Source organism: Protopterus annectens, chromosome 9.part0 (genome assembly GCF_019279795.1).
Source record: "Protopterus annectens isolate FY-2018-M chromosome 9.part0, PAN1.0, whole genome shotgun sequence".
In the NCBI taxonomy this organism is placed as follows: domain Eukaryota; kingdom Metazoa; phylum Chordata; order Ceratodontiformes; family Protopteridae; genus Protopterus; species Protopterus annectens.
The window spans coordinates 837,226,654-837,251,163 of NC_056743.1; the positions used below are offsets into that span (position 1 = coordinate 837,226,654).

The window sequence follows — 24,510 nt, forward strand, 5'->3', positions numbered from 1 at the left end:
TGCAGCTGGGCTTGTCTTCCATCGTCCAGTCCCAGGGACAGCCTGCGTTGATGCCCCATCCTGTTCCACTGGCAGAACACGGCCCTGTTAGTGAGCACTCCTTGGATAGTCCCACAGAGGAGGTCCCTCACAAACATAAGTGTAAGAGGAGGCACTTGGACTCCGTCCCTCATGGAGGACACCGATTTGGAGGAAGGGGAAGGTTCCCCCACATCACCCCTCGAGGACGTCTCCTTTGGAGGCATTATGGAAATGCTTCGCCTAAACGGGGGGTGGTCAGCCCAAAAACCTTCCTCGGACGAGTCGGGTGTTCCTGGAGGCGTTCGACACAGGCCCGTCTACCTCTTGGGTGTCCCCTCCGGCTGACCCCCTGGTTGACCTCATCACTACCAGGGTGTGGAATGAACCAGGCACTGTAGAGCCAATCCCCAGGAGGCCAGACAGGATTCTTAGTCCCCCTGTGGTTCCCCGGTAGATGCCATGGTGGGGGCAGCAGCCACCAAGAGGGAACTTGCTCAGGATAGTTCCTCGATCCAGCCCCCTGATAAGGAGTCTCAGACGATAGATCGTATTAGGAAGCAGATGTTTGCTTCAGCTACCTTTTCTATAAGGGCGCTGAATTATTTGGCCCATGTAATTAGGCTTCAGTGGGATCTGGTGAAAGAATATGCTGAGTCTCCCCCTGAGTCCATGTCAGCCGAGGACAAACGGACTTTCTCGGCTTGCATGGCCACTCTGAAATCTGTGTCTAACACATCTATGTGGCTACTTTCCGATGCCATGGTAGGAGCCGCTAGAGCCAGCGGGTCCAGTATCGCCTTAAGGCGTCATGCCTGCCTCCAGCTTTGTGACTTTGCAGAACCTTTCAAGGCATCCTTCATGAACGCACCCTTCGACGGTTCTACTCTGTTTAGGAAGACCGTCCGTGACACATTGGTTCAGAGCGAGAAAGATGGGAAGACGCTGTCTGCCATCGGAGTCTGCTTCTCGGCTCCTCAAAGGTCCTTTTCTAGGAACCAGAGAGGACAAAAGAAGATGTGGTTCCAGAAGTCTCAGCAGTCCCATTAAGCTCCGGACCCTTCGTTCTTCAGAGGCAGAGGGGGACAAGGTGGATGCTGGCCCAGAGGCAGACGGGGGGCGAAAAATTTTTGGTCGCAGGAACCTTTTTCTGACCGACCCATGCAGCAGCCCTGAAGGGTTGCCCAACTGCTCCTCTCTGGAGGCAGTCGGGGGACATTTTTCGAAGCACTTGGCCCAATGGGAGTTCATAACACCAGATCGCTGGGTGCTTCGAATAATATCCAGAGGTTACTCTATCCCTTTCATAAATCTGCCTCCTCAGTCGAGGCACCTCCCCGATGTACCACCCAGTCAGAGAGAGGCTGCAGCTTTAGAGATAAAAAAGCTGCTAGAAAAAAGAGCCATCCAGCACATCCTCCCAGGACAATTCGGATTAGGCAATTACTCTAGGTTCTTTTTGGTGCCAAAGAAGATGCGATACTTAAGGCTGATCCTCGACCTTTCAACAATGAACCTCTTCATTGCCAAGGAAAAATTCGGGATGGTCACACTTCAATCCATTCTGCCCCTGCTGCAGGAGAAGGACTGGATGTGCTCCATAGACCTCAAGGATGCGTACTATCACATTCTCATGGAGAGGCGTTCCAGGAGGTTTCTCCACTTCAGGCTAGGGGCCAGTCTTTACGAGTTCAGGGTCCTACCCTTCGGTCTCACCACAGCCCCCAGGGTGTTCACCAAGGTCATGGCAGTTGTAGTGGCCCACCTGAGACTTCAGGGAATGCAGGTTTTTCCTTACCTAGATGACTGGCTCCTTACCGCCCCTACCAGGCATCTACTCTGCTTAGCCAGGGATTGTTTCCTACTTCTAGCATCCCATTTGGGGATCACCATAAACTTGAAGAAGTCATCCCTCCAACCAGTTCAAGTCTTGGAGTTTATAGGGGCCAGGATAGACACGCTTCAGACCAATGCCTTCTTGACATCAGACAGACTTTGCAGTTTGATCTTACACTTTTTAGCCCTTCTTCAGTCACCTGCACCATCAGTGGAGTTAGTCCTGAGAGCTCTAGGGTCCATGGCAGCTGCAATCAACCTCACGCCCTTAGCTCGCTTGCACATGAGGATTCTCCAGTAGATATTGCAGGTTCAGTGGTCCATCCTTCACCACCCACTGGACTTACCGATTCCTCTCAGCAGAGTTTGCAGAAATTCCCTCATGTGGTGGCTCCACTCCCGAGAGCTTCGGGAAGGACGACCATTTGTTATGCCGCAACCCCAAGCCACGGTGACCACGGACGCTTCTTGCCTTGGGTGGGGGTGGGGGGGGATTACACGGGCAGAACTGTTCAAGGTATGTGGACTCAGACAGAGACCATTCTGCATATCAATGTTCTGGAGATGAGAGCGGTGCTTCTAGCATTGCAAGCCCTTCATGCCTTTCTCCCTCCTGGGACTATTGCGATTCAGTCAGACAACATGTTGGTGGTCTGGTACATCAACAAACAGGGGGGGACCAGGTCTTACCCTTTTTGTCGAGAGGCCATGAGAGTTTGGGATTGGGCGATATCTACCAACCATTTTCTGTTAGCAACGCACATTCTGGGTCGGTCCAACATCCTAGCGGACAAACTGAGTCGAACTATCCTCTCGCCTTACAAGTGGTCTCTGAATCCCTTAGTAGCGAAACAGATCTTCCGCAAGTGGGGTCAGCCTTGCTGCGATCTCTTTGCGTCGCCTTCCAACGTGAAGTGCAGTGGGTTTTTTGCTCTAATTCCCCCTCTGGGGGAAAGCCCCAGGGACGCTCTAGTCCATGCCCGGCCACCCGGTCTTCTGTATGCTTATCCTCCTCTTCCATTGATAACAAAATTCTTGCAGAAAGCTTGTCGGTTGGGGAACAAGATTATCCTCATAGCCCCATTCTGGCCTCATCAAACCTGGTTCCCGTGCATGCAGTTTCATCTTATAGCAACTCTCTGGATCTTGGATCCCATCCCGGATCTAATATCTCATCCTTTGGGATTGAAGCCCCTGAACCTGGTTGATCTCAAGCTCTCAGCGTGGTTGATCCAGTTTCATTAGTTGCTAGGACTCCTGGTATCTCGTCTGCAGTTAGATCTATCCTGGTAGTGGCGCATAAGCCTTCTACCAGGAAGGTTTACAACAGTAAATGGAAGCGGTTTTCTATTTGGGCGTCTCATAGGAATTTGGACACTTTCACTGCTCCCATCCCAGCAGTGCTCGATTTTCTATTATATATTTTTCAGCAAGGGGCCAGTTCTTCTACTGTAAAGGTTCAAATGGCTGCCATCTCGCATTTTCACACTGGAGATAATCTCAGTCACCTCGCTTCCACCAAGATTTGTAAGACCTTTCTGAAAGGTACGTTTCTCTTGAGACACCCTGTTAGGAACCTGTCCCTCCATGGGATCTAACCTTGGTCCTTCAAGCTCTAACTGGACCTCCTTTTGAACCTGCAGGTTCTGTTGATTTGAAATTTTTGTTCTGGAAAACTGCCTGTTTGGTAGCCATTACCTCAGCTAAAAGGGTGTCGGAGCTTCAAGCTCTCTGTATTAGAGCCCTGTATCTGGTTTTCCATAAGGACAGGGTCTCTCTCAGGACTAACCCATCTTTCCTACCTAAAGTGGCCTCCGAGACGAACATCAATCAGTCCATTAATCTCCCAGTGTTTTCCCTAACTATCAAAACAAAGGGGAGCACAAACTTAATTTGTTCGATGTTCATAGACAGTTACGTTTTTATTTACACAGAACAGCGGCCTTCCGCAAGTCTGATCAGCTCTTTGTCTCTTTTTCTAAACCCTTCTTGGGTAAGCCAATGTCGAAGGTGACTCTGGCCAGATGGATTTCGAATTGCATTCTGCTCACATATAAACTATCCGGCCTGCCAGAGTCTACTGGGGTTCACGCTCACTCTACCTGTTCTATGGCTAAATCTGCTGCATTCTGGTCGAGAATTCTCTTGGATGACATTTGCTCTGCTGCTACTTGGGCATCCTCTCATACCTTTACCTCTCACTATAAATTGGATTTAGTGTCTAGATGAAGGGTGGCTTTTGGCTCTGCAGTGCTCTGGAATATCCTTCCTTGAGGGCCTCCCAAGTTTTTTTTTGGTAGCTGGGGACTCTGTCCCACAGGTTGATGATCAAATGAAGTTTCCTACTTCAGATAAAGAAGTTATGTACTCACCATAACGTTCCATCTGAGTAGGTAACTTCATTTGTCATCAACCGACCCTCCCTCCTTCCCCCAACCTGGTTCTTTGGTTTCCTGAACACTAGGATGGTTTGTCCAGGTCATTTGTTAATCCTAAGGTTAGGATTCTCCAGGTTGTTGTTTTGTCATGATGAGATTATATAGATGGGCAAACGCGATCTGGGGATTGGAAGGAGGTGGCAGGGTATTATGGGTAAGGGGAGGAGCTTGGAGCTCGGATCTCTAGCTTGAAAAGCTGCCGGCTCGGATCCAGGTCGGATCCGATACCCACAGGTTGATTTCAAATGAAGTTACCTACTCAGATGGAACGTTATGGTGAATACATAACTTCTTTTTATGCTTTGAGGTTATCAAAGTAGCTGCTTACCAGCAACCTTCCAAAATTCATGCATAGTATCCATATACTCTCTTATTTTCCTTTAGTACTCTGCAGTTGCTCCGCTTCTTGTTTTATGAAATTCCCCTTATTCTGCAATACTTTAACCTTTGTCAATGTCACTTCTTTCCCACATCTATTTCTGTATTATTTTTTTCCATTTTTTAAACTGTTTTTATTTTATCTTATTCACTCACTATCCCTTCAGAAAAAATTTCTGTCTTCCCTAATAACTCTTGAATCATTTCCACTACCCATTTGTTTAAGTACTCTTTTTCAACAAATATGTTGGAAACCTGCAGTATCTCATTTTACTTCAGTATGTTTCTGAAAAAATGTTGCCAAAAGGCTTTAATTTGCAAAGCTTATTCTGTTACTACCCTATGGCAGTTGTTTTTCACACTTATTTCACCTTTTTGATTTTCCAGTGTATCATGTAATTAAAGTAACTTTCCAGATGAACCATTTTACTGATTCATCAAAATATGCATCATTATGTTGATGTTATGTAGTTTCGTGTGTGACTCTAAACATCTTGAGAAGTGATGAGCATTTCTAATGCAATACACTACTGAGTTAAAAAGGACAAATGACAGAAAAACAAAGATTATCTATGAATGCTGCTAAAAACAACACTTGAAATATGTCAGTCAGAATACAAATATAAAATAGATTATATTGCTTCTTATTTGATTGCCTCAAGTCTATTGGCAATAAATTACAATCGTCACACATACATGCATGCACACATAAAGAGCAAGTACAAATTGGGTAGTAAAAAATGTCAGACACTTACTTATATTAATGTAATTATTTTTTTATATTTTTTGTATTCCTCCCTAGTCATGCCTTGGTCAGCACCAGCAGCAGCTTCCATCTTCTCTCCTTCACTTGTTTAATCTCCTAGCCAAGACCCATTGGGTTCTTGGGCTGCAATTTCACAAGGCACTTTTACTGTACATGTCACAATCTTGGCAGCAAAGTAGATCAGAAAAGGACAAAAGAAATGAGTCCAGACATTTCTGATCTTCAGAAAGTCAAAGCTAACTAGCTTCTGAACTAAACAGATGATGGCCATGCCATATAAGTCAAAGGCAAAACAGGACATTGGGTAGTAGCAAACTGCTTACAATGATAGATGCTGCAAATGCCAGGACCTTGGGAAAAATCACATCCTTGAAATAACCCATACATTTACTAATTTGTCTCAAGATTTGTTTGCACCCTGTCTCTTTTGTATATGGGGATGATGCTTGACTATGACCCAAATGATCAGAGCTTGATTAGCAGCTTGAGCTCTGGAGAACCTAAGCAAAAGGGTAAGAAAGAACAGCTTATTTCAACTAATTTGTCATGGAGATGGGTGGCTGTCCAATGTGAGAAATATTGGGTCCTTATGAAGCCAGAAGAATAACATGCAATGGATAGACTGCAGGTGTGTATGTGGCTTCTACTAAGCTGCATTTACAGTAGTCCTTCAAGAGAGTGTAGCTTCCTGGACAGGGCGTGTGTGAAAAAATACCATCCTATCACTAGAAAGAGGCATTGCATTAGTGAGTTTCATGTCAGCTGCCATGGTCTAGGAAGTTAAGTCACATCATAGTACTTCTGATGGTCTCCCAGTGTCAGCTCTCCCCAAGGAATGGACCTCATTGGTTGCAAGAGGGCATGACTGTTGATGGGTGGCAAGCAACAGAGGGATAAGAAGTGTCAGAGTGTAAGTCAGAAATGAATTTTATCAGAAGTTTTCCTGTATATCTTAGGTGTACAGTAAGCCCTGGGTACACATCTGTAAGGTAATGGTGGCTCATATTATGAACACATTACTTCAGCGGACAGTTAAAAATTTTGTAGCAGTTACAAACATCTCCAATACATACCTGAAACTTTTTGCAAATCATACTAACAATAAACCCTTGTCCCTGACTTATTGTTCTAGTTGCAGTTAGTGTTATAAGCAAAGGAATTTTGCTTTTTTTACTTGTTTATATATGTTTGCTTATTATCCAGGACTGAACACTGATCACAGTGGGCCATTTTCAGCTTCAGTCAAAGGGGTCACAGTAAGCCCAATAGTTTATTTATTTATTTACTTACGTACTTACTTTTGTTGACTGTGAATAGTCGACTGGGTGTTAGCCCATTTTCAGCAGAATCCCATGGGGGAAAGCTCCAGAAACAGAGAACAGAAACAACACAATAAAGTTAGCACACTATATACACCTAACTTAAACTTAATTTTAGAGAGGAAAAAATGTGCAATATACATAATAATAAATGTAAAAAGGTATGAGTACACTTGCAAAAATAGTAATCAAATGAGAAAAGGGTTATTAAAGATAGAAAGGGAAAAATGAAGATAAACAAAACTGGAAGTTAGATATAATAAAAGCAAAAGTAAGAGTAAAGCAAGAAAAAAGCCATTAGTCAGGAGAAGAAAATGAACAGAGCCAATTAGTGTAGAAGTCTTTTAGGAGCATTTTGAATTGAGGCAAGTTGGGATTGGACATAATGACCCGAGGGATAGTATTCCATATTTTGAAGATATAGCTAGAGTACAGAAAGTCACTAACTTTACTGTAGCAAGAATTTGTTGGAAGATCAGAAAGGAAGATTGTTAGTGTATGTAGTGTACAAATGAAGCATTAACTGAAGGGAAGGGGTATATTCAGGTTGATAGACTAGTCTGAGAGCTGCTGTAAGTTGAGTGCAAGTTAAGAGATGGGGAAGTTCAAGCCAGCAGAGTTGATGTAAGGCTGAGCAATGATGAGATCTATGTGGGGTGTTAGTAGCAAATTTTGCAATTTTGTTATAGCAGGTTTCAAGCTTAGCTAGATCAGTTTACTAAGGTTTGTGAAGATGGGAGATGCATGTAGTAAGGAGGAGAGAAAGTGAGTTCTGGCTATGTCTTTGTCTAGTTTTAGATGTAAGAAAAGGATTGAGTCTGTAGAGTGAGCCAAGTTTATTATGAGTTTTTTTAATGGACTGTACTAGGTGAAGGTCAAATTTCAGGTTATCAGTTAGGGCACCTAGTAATTTTGTATAGAGTATGGCAACTGTATTTGAAATATAGTAGGGGGGTCACATGATTTACATAGGGTGAAAGAGCATAAATTTGGTCTTAGAAGGGTTAAGAATCAGTTGTGATTCTGATAGCCATGACTCAACTAATAAGGACTGCTTAGTTGTGGAAGCAAGCAGATTTAAGGAAGGTACAGCACAGATAAGAGTTGAGTCATCCGCATATTGGACAACAGAAGCTAAAGGGCTAAAAGTGCAGATGAATGGAGTCAGTTGGTGAAAACACTAAAAAGTAGAGGACCTACAATAGTGCCTTGATGTACACCCAAGTTCACAGCCAGGAGGGAATAGAGTTCCTGTGCCATTTAACAGTTTGCTGTCAGCCAGACAAACAGCTATGAAACTACTAATAGCAAACAATAAAGTTACAGTGAGTTCAGCAGGCTGAGCAACAATGTAATATCATAAAAGATAGGAAAAAAAGAAAAAAAAGATCATTAAAATTAAAATAAACCACATAACATAGGATACCAACATGTACATAAGATAGGTACAGTATACACATAGTAGCTATTGAGGAAGGGTGAAGCTGATAAAGAAGGAGGGGTGATGTTTTGAGAAAAGTTGGGTGGATGAAATAAAGAGGGGGATATATAGTAGAAATGTGGCTCACAAGCCTTCAGGTGAGTATGTTCTCTACTGGACTGAGAAGGGACAATGGTAGCAAGAAGGCGATTTAAGTTATGGCTCCTATATCACAGCATTTGCATACGGTACATTTTTTTTGAAAATCTCTTTATTATATTTTAATTTTCAATCTGAAAACCCAGAATAACATAGGCAAACACAATAATAACAATTGTTCAATACACATATACACATGTGCAAACATTAAAATATATAACAAGTAATTATATACAAGCATGTTATTTGCCCAATTAAGAACATTCAGTATATATTTTAATCTAACAGAATTAGCTCAAGCAGTGAAGAAAGGAAAGGAGAAGTAAAATAGAATTTAATAAGCCCAAGAATAAAGAAAAAAATAGTATGATTAGAATAAGTTAACTTTAAAGCCCAACTCCAAAAAAGTTACTAAAAATAAATAGCGGTAGTTATTGGAGAATAAGATCAAATGTCATATTCTAGTACTCAATAACGTGTGGTTGTGATTTCTGACTAGACATTAAGTATTTGTGTGCTAATAAATATTTAACAGCCACCTGTTTGAATCCTGCCAGTGAAAGTAAGGATCTATTTTTCCAGTTTAAAATGATATAGTACTTTATAAGGGTAAAGAGTGTAATTAAAATGTGTGTTTGTAGTTTTGATAACCCAGAAGGAGGAATATGTAATATAGTAAATTTCCAAGATAGGGTGGTTTACTCATACCCCATTTTTTCCAACTGAACTCTAAGTGAACATCCAAGTTTGTAGTTGCACTGACAGCTCCAAAAACTATGTAGGAGAACAGCTTTTTGGTTATCACAATATGTGCAAAACATAATGATAAATATTCAAGATATTGGCCATAGATGTGAACTAAGTGTAGGAATTAGAAACACATAGGAAGAATTATTAGAGAAACAAAAATAGCATGGAAAAGACCCATACAATCCTATGGATAAATAAATCCTCAGGAGTAACACAGACATCCACATTAAAAAAATGAAGAAAAAAAAAAACACGAAACCATTGTGATAATCCACTAAAAAACAAACACAGTGAAAGGACTGGCACTCCGTATTACGTTTTGGTGCTTTTTCTTTACTGCAACAAGAAGTCTTGGTTTTATTTACATTAAAAATGACTTAAGCTCGGGGCAAAATGCTGCACTGACATCAAAAGCTTTCATAAAACAGGAGTGACTCAGTACAGTTCCTTGCTCTAAGAAAATATTTTTGGGGAATCTGGAGGGAAGTTAAGTGCTAGCTGTGAGAGGTTGTTTATAAGTTTTTTTTACCTCTCTGACAAAGTGGCTCAAAACATGCCTTAAGAGTATAGATAACAAGCTACATTTGTCAGAAACACAAGCTACATTTGTCAGAAATGCTCTTCACAGATGATAATGCATCAGCAATGCAGTAAATGTGCACCACTCACTATACAATGAAAGGACATAAAGAAAGTGGAGAGTATCCCTTTAAAGTTCTGTGACAACAACAAGACCACAAGCCAGCCATAGCATGCTAATCATCATAAGTAATCATGAATGGTAAAGATTAGTCTTGGCAACATTTGTAATTCCACTGCATTTACATCTATCTGTAAATAATCAAGAGTTTATATTTGCAGTTACACCAAGTTTACATCAAACCTCAATAAATTTGTAGTTGATATTATTTATTAAGTGTGTGCAGACACTTATACACAATAAAACTGATCCAGCTGTTTTTCCATGTTCTACATGAGGAGATATCTGGCCTCAATAGAGTAAAGTTTTGATTTGTTACCTGTTTTATAATTATCCAGACCAAACTAAAACTGTACTTATATACACTGCAATTAGATAAGCTAGCCACAGTACAGTTGCTATGAAGAACAGTTCCCAGTGATATACCTGCATTTGTATCTTTCCTCAAACAAGCAAGTAAAACAATAGTTATATGATATGAACTCCACTGTATTTACTTTGAAAAAGGATACTGAATATATACAGGGCTGAGACTGAAAAAACCCTTTACATTTAACTATGCAAAGCTGGAAAATTGTGTTTTTCTCCCCTGCCATACAAACGTCAGATTAGATATAATTACTTTCTCTCCATGTTACAGCAACAAATATCGTTCTAACAATAACTGCAGAACTGGCAAAAAGTAGCCAAACACTACTCACTTGACATTTAATTTCCCAGAGTACTGTGCTGAATCACGACCTTTTCTACAGCAAAAAATACAAGTGTGGGGTGTATAAGGTAACAGCAAAGAGAGATACTTTAAATGTCACTTTCACCATTGTCCTAGTCTCAGGGACATAATAGCTAAAAATAAATATTTTCTGCAGCTCAGTTGACTGTGATATTAAGTATTCATACCTTGCTCAGCTGTGGCAGGACCTCCCAAAGCAGCGAATGCATTGTTGAAAGTTCTCTGCCCAAGTCGATGTAACCCTCAAAACTGCCAGCATTTGTCATGGTATCCACATTAGAAATTTCATACAAGAACTGTTGCATACTTCCCCATTCCAACTCGAGAAACTCATTCATAAAACACATGTACTCCTCCTTACTGCCAAACCTGTGAGTTTAAGAAACACTGGTTAGTTTTCTGTGCAACACAAGCAAAACACAAGAGACTACAGTGCTTAAAACATTATTAAAAATCTATTTTCCTACAGATGTGATGTGGCAACTAACGTAACATTACATTTTTCAATAACAGACATAAATAAGCAAAATGCCTGTAAAAAATTATGTGCAGGGCAAGATATTATTTACAAAGTCACATAAAGAACACGATGACTGACAGCTTGAAATATGCAGGCCCCATATGAAATCTGTTGACAACACAAGTAAAAAAGTGATCATTTAAGTTCTACACCATCATACACCCTAAATAAAAAGGCATGGGAGTATGGATACATTGTCATTTTGTTCTTTTAGGTCAAGATTTTCAAAACAGGTGTGAAATGTCTAAGATTTTTTTCTGAAGGGCATTGTCATGGAAACCTCTCAGTATGTGGATTGAATGGATTGTACCTGCAGTCATGCATTCTTCCATTTTAAACATGAGGAGAATAGATCTGTCAACAGGCATTAACAGTCAAGACACAAGTTTGCTCTGCCACAACCACAGCACAGGAAGAATCATAAATTCACTGTTATCTAAATGTCATGTTATCACTTACTGACACACCAATAGCACAAGAAGGCTAACTAACATTAGCGTTTAATGTGACTGCAGCTTCTTTTAACAAATTTACAGCATAGAAAGTCTGCTGTATTAGTATTATCCATTGCAAACACTATCGATTTGCAAACACTACTGATCGCTGGCAACCAGAAGAGCACAGGAAGGGTACTGTCATTAATATTACTTATAAGAACCACTTTTTCCTGCTGACAAACTTATAGCACAGAAAGCGTGCTACAACAGACACATTTCAGTGATAACAGAGAACACTAACTAGACCTCACCAGTGTCTCTCTGTAGCTGTCAAAACATTACAGCAGTAGCACAGTTTTGGCAGCAGCTGTTCTAATATTTTAAGTCTTTCTGAAAATTGTAAGGGGGGGTATTCCCGTAAGCCCCCTACTCTCTATCTTATGAAAGATTAAAAGCGGCAACAACCCCACAAATGTTGTTAACAGAATGATCACCAAAACTGCTGTGTACAGCGGGATGAATTGTACAATACACTTGATAGAAACTTCCAAGATGGCTGCACATTGAGTGACAGCTTAATTCTAGCTCTCCCAGTGTGAAAACAGAAACACAGCAGAGAAGGCCAGTGGACGTTTATGTTTCTGTGAAAATGTCAGTAACTGGCTAGTATGTGCACATCTTGGATGCCAGGAATAAAAAAAGAAATACAGTGGACCTGAAGGAAAATCAGCTACAAAAGGCGAGGAAAAAACACTGACTGGGAAAAGTACTGCAGCATTTCAGCAAAAAGTAGTGCAAGCTTCAAACACGACTTTCACTAACCTAGATGAAAGCATAAGACAACTGCACACAGACCTAGTTAAAATAAATGAAACACTGATGGAGTATATCAGCTCAACAAAAGGCTGGAAGAAATGGAAGAAGCTTTAAACAGATATTCAAATGAGATGGTAAAACTCAAAGTCAGAGACTGAAATGAAGAAAGGCCTGGCTGAAATTTAGAATGCTCAAGAAAAGATGTTTAAAAAATAATAGAATTAGAGGACAGAGCACGTAGGGAAGACTTGAGATTTTCAGCTGTACCAGAGAAGCTGGAAGGAACAGACTGTATTAATTTTATGAAAGCACAAATAAGCAGCTGGACTGATATTCCACAGAAGGAGTTGTTAACTGAAAGGGCACATTGTATGTATACTCCTAGCCTGGCTATGAGAAAGCAATGTAAGTCTTTAATAGTAAAGATGTAATCCTACTAGCAGAAGGAGCTGATTCTGACAAAATTGTTGGTGAAGAACAAAGTACTAAAAGTGGGAGACAGTGGAGTGTTTGCAGAGAATGATTACTCACTGCACAGCAGGCAGAAAAGGAGAAATTGATTCCACTATTCATGGAATGTCAAGAAGCAGGCGTGAGATTCAAACTGCTGTACCCAGCTATCTTCAAAATATTATTCCCAGGAGGGACAAAATCATTTTTTTGATGAAATGCATAATAAGGAAGAAATACAAAAGTTTGTCTAACAAAACATGAGGTGTGAAACAGAAGGAGATTCTACTTCTACCACAGAAAGACTGTGCCACTGAAACCTTTTCCAGTGTTTCAATGGAAAATGCTGAAGAGAAGGAAGGAAGCATGAGCAGTGACTAGAAGAATCGAGAGTAAGTTGGAAAAAAAGACAGAATTTGGGAGATGGAGATGAACATGGATAAAACCAGTAATTTGGAAATTGACAAATGTGGGATTATAAAACAGTAATTATATTTGTAAAATATGACAGAATAAGAAAATCTAGAAATATCGGACTTTTTGGAGTTTGTTGGACTTGTGGGGGACTCTAAAGTTTATGCCCTACTTCATGTCATTAATGTTTGGAAAAATACTTAAGAGGATGGGAGAGAAGGAAGAATGTTAGCTGTAAGTAACATTTTTTAATAGTACTATTTTTTGTAGTGTATGATTTTCTTTGCATGCTATAAGTGTAATTGGGATACTATTGTAAACAAGTGTTCCCTTTTTATTTCTTTCTCCCTTCTTCTCACTTTCTTCTTGTTCAGTTGTAAGAAATGTAGGCACTGCAGTGTATACAAAGTCTGGTTAAAAGAGCATGACAAAAGAAAAATGAATGTGCTTTTTTTCTCATTTTTGTGTGGGGGGAATGACTGGATTAAGGCCCTTAGCTTGATCTAGTAACAAGTTTTAAGAGAAAGCAAATAAATAAAAAATATATTGAATATTATGAGGCTTTTTTATAGCAAATAAATGCATGCTTAACAGCAATTCTGCATCTCCAGAGAGACAATCTGATAAAAATAAATTGGGTACAATCTGATAAAAAGAAACTGGCTAGAGAGAAAAAGAGAAGTTCACTACAGATAATGTTCTCTGAAAGCACCCAGGTGTTTTCCCAGCTGGGAGAGCTATAAAGATAAGACACAACCAGACAGCAATTAATAGAAGAACAGGGCTGCACCATGTGTCTTAGTATGGATAACCTTTCTTTTAGGGTAACTCAGTTCTGTGAGTGTGGCTGTCAGTTTGGGACATTTGTTCCTATTAGGAGAGTAACATGTCAATATTTTAAGGTATACATAGTTTTGTGTGTTAGTATTAAATTAAGGGGGTATTGGGAGTAGTTTTTTTTGTTTGTTTGAGGGCTTTCAATAAAACAAAAAATTTTTGAAAAATGTGACATAGGTTCAAATGGATATGACAAAAAGCAACTGTATAAAGGTTCAACCTGCCAAACAGTGTATGCATGTAACACAAAAGGTAGAACTAGACAGTAAAAAAGTTATACATAAAGGGGGGGATAATAACATTTTTAATACAATGATGCTTTTGCTAATAGTGATAAATGTCAATGGTCTCACAGATAAATACAAAAAAAAAAAGAAAAAAAGTAGTGAACTATATTAAAAATGTAGAATGCAAATAGCTATGCTACAGGAAACACACTTGGAAAGAAGTAAACGTGAATTTGATAAAGAAATTTTTTCAGGATGGTTATTCAACAGAATACCTGGGACAAAGGAAAAGAGGAGCTCCAATAGCAACAGAAGATGATAAAGAAAGATAATAATGGTAGATCTGTAGAACTAAGGGGCTACTGGCAAGGGAGAAGGATTACATTGGCATGTATTTATATTACACCTACAATTGATATAATATAGCTTAAGAAAATTCAGAGAGAAATAATCAGCTTTCAGCAGAACACTGATGAGCCAGAGGGAAGATGAATATAAGAAAATACTACTGTTGTTGTTGAGTCTTGATGCAGTGAAAGCATTTGGCAGACTAAGCTGGGAGTTTATCAGCATGAAAATGGAAGCATTTGCACTCCCTGATAAAAATTATAAGGTTTATTACGAGGATCTATGAGGGATCAGAGGCTAAAATTAAAATATGTGGGTTCCTCTCTGAAATTTTCTGTTTGAACAGAGGGACCAGGCAGGGATGACCTCTTTCCCTTTGTTATTTGCACTACATTTAGAACCATTAACAAAAATAAGAGACTCAGAAATTCAAGGATATAATTGGTATGGTAATCAAGAAAAGCTGGCTCTATTTGCAGATGATATTACTGTATACCTGATAAAACCAGAAAAGGACCTTTCAGTGTGGTGGAAAATTTTGAGGCAGTTTTAGATATTTCCAGGATACAAAATTAATGTAGCTCAAAAAAGGCAATAGTAGTAAATTATGTACATGTGCACAAATTGGTTCAGCAATATTTATATTTCTGGGGACACGATAAAATGAAGTATTTAGTAGTATGGATTAAAAATTATTCCAGTGTGGCACTAAGGATATGTAGAAAGAGACTAAATAAAAGATAATACAAATACTGAGAAATTGGAAGCTCTATTATATAGATATTGACAGTAAAATACAAGCAGTTAAAATGATTTTAGTCCCTTTAGTCTTATATACAGGTCAGGCATATTTTTATCAACCAGAGGAAAATTTGTGGATAACCAATAATAAAGAGCTGAAGAATTTTACATGGGAGGGGAAGATGGCAACAGTCAAGTAGGATAAGCTGATTCTTCAAACAGAACAAAGCGGACTGGAATTACTTGATTTGAAGGGGCATTTCAGAGCTACACAGTTTAGGCTCCTATACAGAGCACAAGCAGAAACCTATAATTCAAACTGGAAGGGGATGATGATGAAACAGGGGGAAGCTCAAGAAAGAAGATGAGATTAGGATTTTGATGCAGATCTTTAAGAAGAATAACAATAATCTTACAGAATATTATATTCATAAAGCACCACAAGATATTTTTATATATCTCTCTCTCTCTTTATATATATATATATATATATATATATATATATACACATACATACATACATACACATAGACACAAAGACATATATACGTGTTTATGTGTGCGTGTGTGTGTGTGTGTATAATATAATGGGTTCCCTTCACATGGTTCACATTTCAGAATGTCGAAGACCATATGGCCGAGACCATATGATCGACATTCGAAATGTTGACCATGCGGAACCAGCATCTCCATATAGTGCGGAATGGAAAGATTTCCATCTTCCGCACTGTAGTGCTATCTCAGAGTTGATATATTTAAATTCTTGGGGGGGGGGTTGGGGCAGGGCCCCCCATGGGGGGGGGGGTGCTGGCAGCATGAAGGTAAGTTTTTATTGTGTTTTTTTTTTTTATTCCATGGTTAACATTTCGAATGTCGATCATATGGTGTCGGCCTTATGTCAGCCTTATGGTCTTCGACATTCTGAAATGTCGACCAAGTGAAGTAGAGCCAATATAGATGGTGGTAAGTATATGAAGAATCACCAGAACAATGTAAGATAACTTTGTGATATACACTTTTATGATGGCAGAGATATTCAAAGCAAGTTTGTAGTGCATTAAGCACTTTAAGTATGCTCTGAGACTCAGAAGAAAATGAAATCTGTCAACCACCTTTCTGATGGAAGAAAGGTGATTAACAAACTTTAAAGTACCTTTTATTGCTGTTATTTGCTGGTCTAATGCTAACTTATTAGCAAAGGCCAACTGAAGAGTGGCATGAGAAGCTTTTAACAGCTTTAGAAATTGTATTACAATTTGCAATTGCTACACAGAGAAATAAAAAAAAACAGTAGCACAGTGAAGAGTCTAATAGCTTCTAAAGCTGTTGATCAGAAGTATGTTTCACTTCTGCCACTGCCTGTATTACAGCACTAAGTGTCTTATTTAAGAGCTGTACAACACTTCCTGCTGCTACACTTTTTTTCCTAATTTGTACTACCCAGCTGCTAAAGTATATAAAGAAAAACATAAGCTTCCAAAGCATGTAAAGATCTTCTCTCCTTTACCTGGTGTAGCTTCTAAAGTCATGGAACCTTAAGTTGAAAAGGTTGCAATTAAAATGATTTGAAATGATATTACCCTTTGAGTAGGGCAATGGGAGCATCTGCATTTCTAGATACAATATTAAGGTTAATTAGGAGGATATATGAGGGATACAAAGCAAAAATCAAAGTGGGAAATAACCTTTCTGATAAGTTGTGTCTGAACAGAGGAACTAGGTGGGGCTGTTCTCCTTCCCGTTTGTTATTTGCCTTAAATTTAGAACCACTGGCAAAGAAAATAAGGAACTCAGGAATTCAAGGATATAAATGGTATGGTATTCAAGTAAAGTTGGCTTTATTTGCAGATGACATTATTTTCTATCTGAAGGAACCAGAAAAGGGCATCTCAGTGTTTTCGAACATACTGTGATGGTTCAGATTTTTTCAGGGTATAAATTTAATGAAGTTAAAACCAAGGCTTTAGGTGTAAACTATGTATCCACACATAAATTGATTCAGCAATACCCATATTTATGGGGACATGATAAAATTAAGTGTTTAGAAGCATGGGTTAAAAATAATTCTGTTATAGCACTTAAGGATATGTGGGAAGAGACTAAACAAAAGATAATATAAAAATTGAGAAACTGGAAGCTCTTGCCTATAGACATGGATAGCAAAATACAAGCAGTAAAAATGTTTTTAGTCCCTTTAGTTTTATATACAGGTCAGACATTTTTATCAACCAGAGGAGAATTTATGGGTAGTAATTAATAAAGAGTTGAATGATTTTATCTGGGAGGGAAAGAGGGCAAGAGTCAAGTGGGATAAGCTGATCCTTCCAATAAAACAAGGAGCTTTAGTACCACCTGAATTGAAGGGATATTTTAGAGCTACACAGTTACAAAAAGCTACGATTCAAAGTGGAAAGGGATGATGACTGAGGGAGGGGGTTAAAATGGGTTCCTATTAAATCAGCGAACGCTGTTTAATCGTCTGGTTACTTGAAATGGCAAAATGGCAAAATCCCAAAAGCATGGAACAGCAATCTTTTTTCCAGGGAAAAAAAATCGCTGGGACATTTTTGGGACTTTGCCACTTCCTCCACTGTGGTGAGATCTCAGAGTTGGTATATTTAAGTAGGGGAGGTGTTTGGTTGTTGTTTTTTTTTTTTTTTTTTTTTTTTTACAGATCAGTGATTTTTGAAAAAATCGCTGATCCTTGTGTTTTGCATTTTGGTGTTTCGACACATTAGGGTCGATTATACAGCGTTCGCTATTTTAAGCATTCGCTGATATAATATAGACCCGTTAATACAAGAAATAAGGAAAGAGTTTGATTTTGGACACAAATCCTCAAGGAGAATAACAGCAGTCAAACAGAATATTATAAATGAAATGTTTGCCTGTGTCACAAGTCATAATTCAATAATATTACATTCATAAAGAAGCAGCAAGTATACTAAGAAATAAGCCAACATGGCAATGGAGAAGGGACAGTCTGCTGACAGGGATGACTGCAACTAGGGATACATACAATCGGCAAGAGGGGTCTGGAATTTACTGGAGGAAGCTGGCAAAGAAACCAAAGTATTAGGGACAAATAATTAGAGAGGGGGAGGCAACAGAATGGAAAGAAGCCAAAAAGACTTTTGGCTTGCAGACTAGTGATTGCCTTTCCTATCAGGGACTGATATCAGAGGCAAAGATAAAGGGATTGGGGAATGCTAAATGAAATACTTACATTGGTTGAGTTTTTAGATGAATCTAGAACAGAAGCTGCTGTTAAAAAATGGATAATTAGTAGTGTACATAGAATACTGCATGAAGACTATAGGAATCAGTCAGAGGAGGTCAGAAAAGACTGGGAAGATAGATTAGATAAGCAATTCACAAAGAAACAATGGGAGGGCGTACTTATGGTTCCCAAATATACAACAAATCTGGTAAACATAGGATTTTTCCTGGAAGTGACTGCACAGGTACTTGTACACTTCAAGCAGACTGCCAAGAATTTTTCCTCAGGTAGATGGCAAATGCTGGCTGTGTAATGGGGAAAAAAGAGATACCTGGGAACATATGTTTTTGGAATGTAATGAAATGGCAGAGTTTAAAAATTATCTACAGACTATTTTGTCAGGAATACTGGGTAAGCAAATGAGTGTAACTAAAGAAATTATTTTTTTCAGCTGGATACAGGATCTGAGCTGCCTAGACATAGTAAGGCTTTGTTAAGTTGAATTCTGGTGTTTGCTAAAAAAGCAATTACTAGAAATGGAAACTGAAGTCTAAATTGACCACACTTGAAATAGTGAATATTGCAACGGAGATAAAAGGACAGGAAGTGGGATCTTTAGAAAAAAGAAGTAAACTACACAGTAAAAAATGGAAATTGTGGGAACAATACATGCAGAAAATGTTTTGGAGAAGACATAGGGTTTATGTTGTTTTAATTATATTGATTAAAACACCATATGCGAAGTATAATGTTTGTAAATGTTAACTTGTCAATATGGCTTGATTACTTTTATACAAATGAAAGTTTGCCTGTGTAACAAGTGATAATTTAATAAAAATATTTTTAAAGACAAATTGACATATATGGTGAGATTTAAAATTCCAAATTACAATTTTAAATGTATGGGAAGTAAGAGTGGATGTGTGAAAAATATAAGTAGAAAGCAGAGAGGATATGATAAACTTAAAAAGCAGAGAGTAGGTGAGGAAATGTGAGTAGTGCCTACATTTGTTAGGCGATACAGAGAAAAAGCAAGTAGTCGTGAAGCTGAGGTAGATATAGAGGGGAGAGTGTATGAGTTGGAATTTGCTGGAGGGAAAAATACGTCAGGGGGGTAAGTAGGGACAGTAGAAGTGCAGTAAGAGCAAATGCTAGAGAAGACTGCAGGAAATTTACATGAGAATTTGATCTGTTGAGGTATGCAGGCTGTAGGTGTGTAAGAGCCATGGCTGTCCAGCCTGGGTTGGTGCAAGAGCAATGCCAAGTATTGTTTTTTAACAAGTTTTTGAATCTGGATAGGTTGGATTGTTGTCTGATGGTGGTAAGGATAGAACTGCAGATTTTGGAGACATAATTTGAATTAAAATTCTTGCCTCTGAACAAAGAACGACAATTGCTTTGTTACTACCTCCCAGTTCATACCCCTCTCCCACACTGACATTACTCTCAGCACCAGAAAAAGCCTAGTGCTGAAATGAAGCCTGCAAGTTGTTATACAGTCAACAAAAAGCTAATTTTAACACCATAAAGTGATGTCAATGGGAATTGTGGGGACAACACATGCAGAATGAGGTTTAAGGGAAGGCAAGAACTGAATGAGCTACGTAATGTTCAATTGAGAATGACTATATAGAAGATTACATGTAATGTATAATGTTTGCAACTGAAAATATATCAATATGGCTTGCTTTCATTTATATACATTTATGATGCCTATGTCATAAGTGATAATTCAATAAAGATGGTTCTTGTTTAAAAAAAATATGTCATTCTGCAGCTCCTTAAGCCCATTTCAGAAGGAAACAGAAGGTCTTTCTCATCCTTGGTTTCTAATCTGCCCAAAACTCTTTGAAAGGCTATGTGCAAGGTGAAGTACATAGATTCACTTGCTGAGTCACTCAGTGATGACATGGGTGTTAAGAAAGATGTTGGCTTCCCTGCACCTTCTCCTGATCACGCCAACTTTGTGTAAGTTCTGGAGATGATGTGGTGTCGGGGGGGGGGGGGCACAAGGATCCTTTATCTTCCCTGCAGCAGATGCTGCAGAAGGCCTTTAGTGCCTAGTCAACAATCTTCTTGAGTGATTCCCCCACTGGTAGACATTTTAAAGGTTGCCATTAACACTGCCAAGGAGAACCTGGATATGGTAGGTGCAATCTTCAAAAAGTGAATAATTTCCTGTGCCCTACCACAGACTGCTGTTGCTTGGTTTTGGCAGCTGTTCTGAAAAGATTGTCTACACCCCAGAAGTCAATGATCCATCCCTTCAGCTAAAGGGTCTAGAATGATGGACTGGCTAGGGAAACATGCACACATCTTTCACATTTTCATTCACAGTACTCAATTACATGGCCAACATGGTGATATCCAAACAGACATATCTGATGAAATGCATCAGATGACAAATCAGTTGCCAAATGGAAAGTTCAAAAACAAGTTGTTATCTCTATTGGCAATGGTGTGATGAAACATCTCCTATACTACTTTCAAAGGTTCTACCAGGACCACAGGATCTGTTGAAATTATTGGCCAATGTGTGTATTTGTATATGAGTGTGTGTGCACGTGTGCATGTGTGTCTGTCAATGAGCATCTGTGTGCATGTGTGATTGTTGCTCCATTTAGCAAATGTTGCCTATGACACCAAAGTGAAAACCCCACTGTAACCTTTTTGTCTCCTTGACCAACACCATATGAAGATGTTATTTCTCCCTAGTTTCATTAATCCCTAAAATTCCTCTAATGGGCAAATGCATTCCCTCTCCTTTATAGGTTCATAGGTTCATAGGTTTATACTAGGCTATCTGCCCTAAGGCATTTATAAGCCTAGCCCAAATTTTTGTGGCTTACGCCACCCCTTATATGAAAAAATACTGTGCCCATTAGTTTGTTGTGCCTCTGTCCAGCAGTGACACAGATATGATTCCCGGGGTAAACCTACGATCTCCCATCCACAGGTCTAGATTTCTCTTGAACAGAGTCAGCGAGGTGCTCTGCCTCACATGGACCGGGATTTTATTCCACAGCATAGGGAGTCTCTGAGTGATAAATCTATCCCTCCAGCACGTCCTATTTATAGCTGTGCTAAGGTTTAAGTCACTTGCTCTAGTGGTTTTGGTGGAGTTGGATTTTTTGAGGTGGAGCATGTCCATTAATTCCAGGTTGGACATGGCCTTGTATGTCAGGCACATGTCACCTCTGAGCAGACGGTATGCGACTGAATAGAGCTGGAGTTTCTTCAATCTGGCAGCATATGACAGATTTTGGAGTCCCTTTATCCTTTTGGTGAGGAACTTTTGGGGTCTCTCCAATTGCTGCAGATGTCGGGTGAGATACATCCCGAATGGGGCATTGTACTCGATCATTGGTTTGATAAGTGAAGAGTACAGGGAACAATGACCTCACTAGATCTGGATGTGAATCCCTTCATGATCAGGTGGGCAATGTAGAAGGTCTTTCTAACCACTTTAGCAATGTGAGTGTCAAAGAAAGGCCACTGTCAACCTGGGTCCCCAGGTCCCTGATAACCTCTTCTGTGCTTAGTGGATTGCCACCTATATGGTAGCTTGGGGTTACCTTGTTTTTCCCGAAGGGTATGACTATACATTTTTGGCGTTTAACTTCAGGCCATGGCTCTGGCACCAGCTATCTGTTTCCGTGAGTCCCTTCTGAAGGATATCCGTGTCCGATGCACTTTCCACTACGGCCCAGTTTGCAGTCGCCTGCAAACTTTGTCAGCCAAAGTCCTCCCATGTTGGCCTGTACTTCTGAGAAGTAGATGCCAAACAATAGGGGCCAAGGACCGAGCCCTGTGGGACACCACTTGTGACCGGCTTAGAGTCTGACACAGCGCCAGCAACTCTAACCCTGTGGGTTCTGTCCTTAAGCCAGTTTGCAACCCATCTTGTGACATATGGGTTTACATTTAAGCTGGTAAGTTTTTCTACAATACCCAGTGGGGTATTGTGTCGAAAGCCTTTGCAAGGTCAAGGTAGGCTGTATGGACTGCCTTTCCTCATCAATGGCCTTGGTGACTGTTTCAAGAAGTCGACCAAGTTCAAAAGGCATGATCTTCCCTTGACAAAGCCAAACTGGGTCGGGTCCAATGTCTGCAAGTCCCCTATATCTTTGTTTATGAGCTCCATTATGATCCTCTCCATAGCTTTGCAGACTAGACTTGTTAAGCTTATGGGCGGTAATTACCAGGGTCCGTGAGGCGCCGCCTTTGTGGAGTGGGACCACAGTTGCCGTCGCCACTCCTTGGGCACGTATCCTGTGGTAAGGCTGAGATTAAACAGCTGCCTTATGTGCGGGTTTAATTCCTCATTTAGCTCGTGTAGCACACAGCCGGGGACACCATCCGGTCCCATTGATGCTGTGTTTTTAGCTTTAGAGAGAGCAGCTTTCACCTGCGCATTTGAGATGTCCGGGAGGCTACACTCGGCTGGGATAGTTATCTCTCCTTTAGGGGAGAGGGGTGAAGTTTGCACTGAACCTGTCTGCCAGTATGTTGGCAATGTCTGTGGGTTCAGTGATTTTTGTATCATTTTGGACTAATTCTGAGCATATCTGGGAGTTTCCACCCAGGTTCCTAACATAGCTGAAAAAGGCCTTATGATTGTCCTTTGAATCCATGGCAATTTTTCTCTCAAAATTGGCCTTAGTTACTTACTTTAGGAAATCTATTATATACAACCGTCATCAGAAAGTTTTCACATCTTTCCCTTACTCCTTCTACACAGCACATTCATCCCAAAATTGCTGTAACCCCATTCTTCAGACAGCAATTTCATTTTAAGGCTACCCAAACAAAAGATATAAAAAAAAAAACCCCAAAAAAAATAAATTAATTAAACAACTCTGCTGTGATGCTCCCAAGAATTCTAACAGCCTATACCCTTAGTTTATCTTGTTGTGCAAAGAACACCTACTCCTTCCACTAAAGCTTTTTTATAACTCACAGTGACCCAAAATATCATGCCCAATCTTTGGAAGCTAGTCCCAAAATCAAGCTCATCTCATTCTTAACACCAAGCAGTATTACTGCATTAAATTACAAAGTTAGCTCTTAACTACTTTGGTCTAAAAAATATCCAATTTTTTATGCCCTACATGCAGGACAACAACTGTAAATGTGTCCTCCTTACTACACCAGTTGAATACAGGCTATCTATAAAAACTTCTGCCTCTATAAAAACATGGTATCCAAACCAAAACCAATAACATTTGTAGACTCATTACATTTGTCCCAAAATCATAGCACCACTACCAAATAATATCAAAAGCAAACTGGCTGTCAATCTCATAGTTAGTGTTTTACCATAATATTTTTTAATGCTAAATCAGAAAAAACTACTACTGCTAACCAATAAGGACTGCAAATAGATGTTAACAAATAAATACTGTAAACAGACTTCATCAAGTTCAGGTGATGGGTATATACGAGTAGGCTACCAATTAACTCCAAAAAAGCATCAGTCAACTCTTTAGCATTGTGCAAAAGATGAAGAAAGCACCAACACTGCAAACATAGGACTCATTAAGTTGTAAGTCCACAAACAGCTTGAATGCTGACTCGCTTCCATACTGATCTATATCAGTCCTGCCCAAGCTTCGTTTCAAGGAGCAGATGTTTCTTAGATGCCTGTTTCTCAGATAATCAAAAAGGTACACTTCTGGGGAAGGTTTAGAATGGTATCCTCATCTAACATACCATCATGCAGGTTTGCAGCTGTTCTGCTCATCTAATCCACCAAGCATTTTGGTAAGATAGGATATGTGAAGCTCTTAGGATCTTACTGGACTCTAGGGGTGACTACGATATGTGCATGGCACCCTGCAAGACAGCATTAATCCCCCACCCCAACCTTGCTTGTTGTTGTACCATATCATATCTGTTTCCAAACTGGCTTGAAAGCCCTCACAGCTAGGATTATTGCCATAATCTTTTTGATGTTGTGTTCCTCCTGATTTCATCATTGTTC

General features: G+C 39.6%; 1 protein-coding gene across 2 annotated transcripts in view; it reads right to left on the reverse strand.

The window, feature by feature from the left end:
- The window catches only part of SYNGAP1 (synaptic Ras GTPase activating protein 1), a 2,730,366-nt gene that overhangs the window by 925,662 nt on the left and 1,780,194 nt on the right, over positions 1-24,510 (reverse strand). For both annotated transcript variants that reach the window (XM_044083521.1, XM_044083520.1), the window contains one exon: positions 10,685-10,886. In XM_044083521.1, the coding sequence (XP_043939456.1) occupies positions 10,685-10,886 (202 nt within the window). The remainder of the gene's footprint in view (positions 1-10,684; positions 10,887-24,510) is intronic.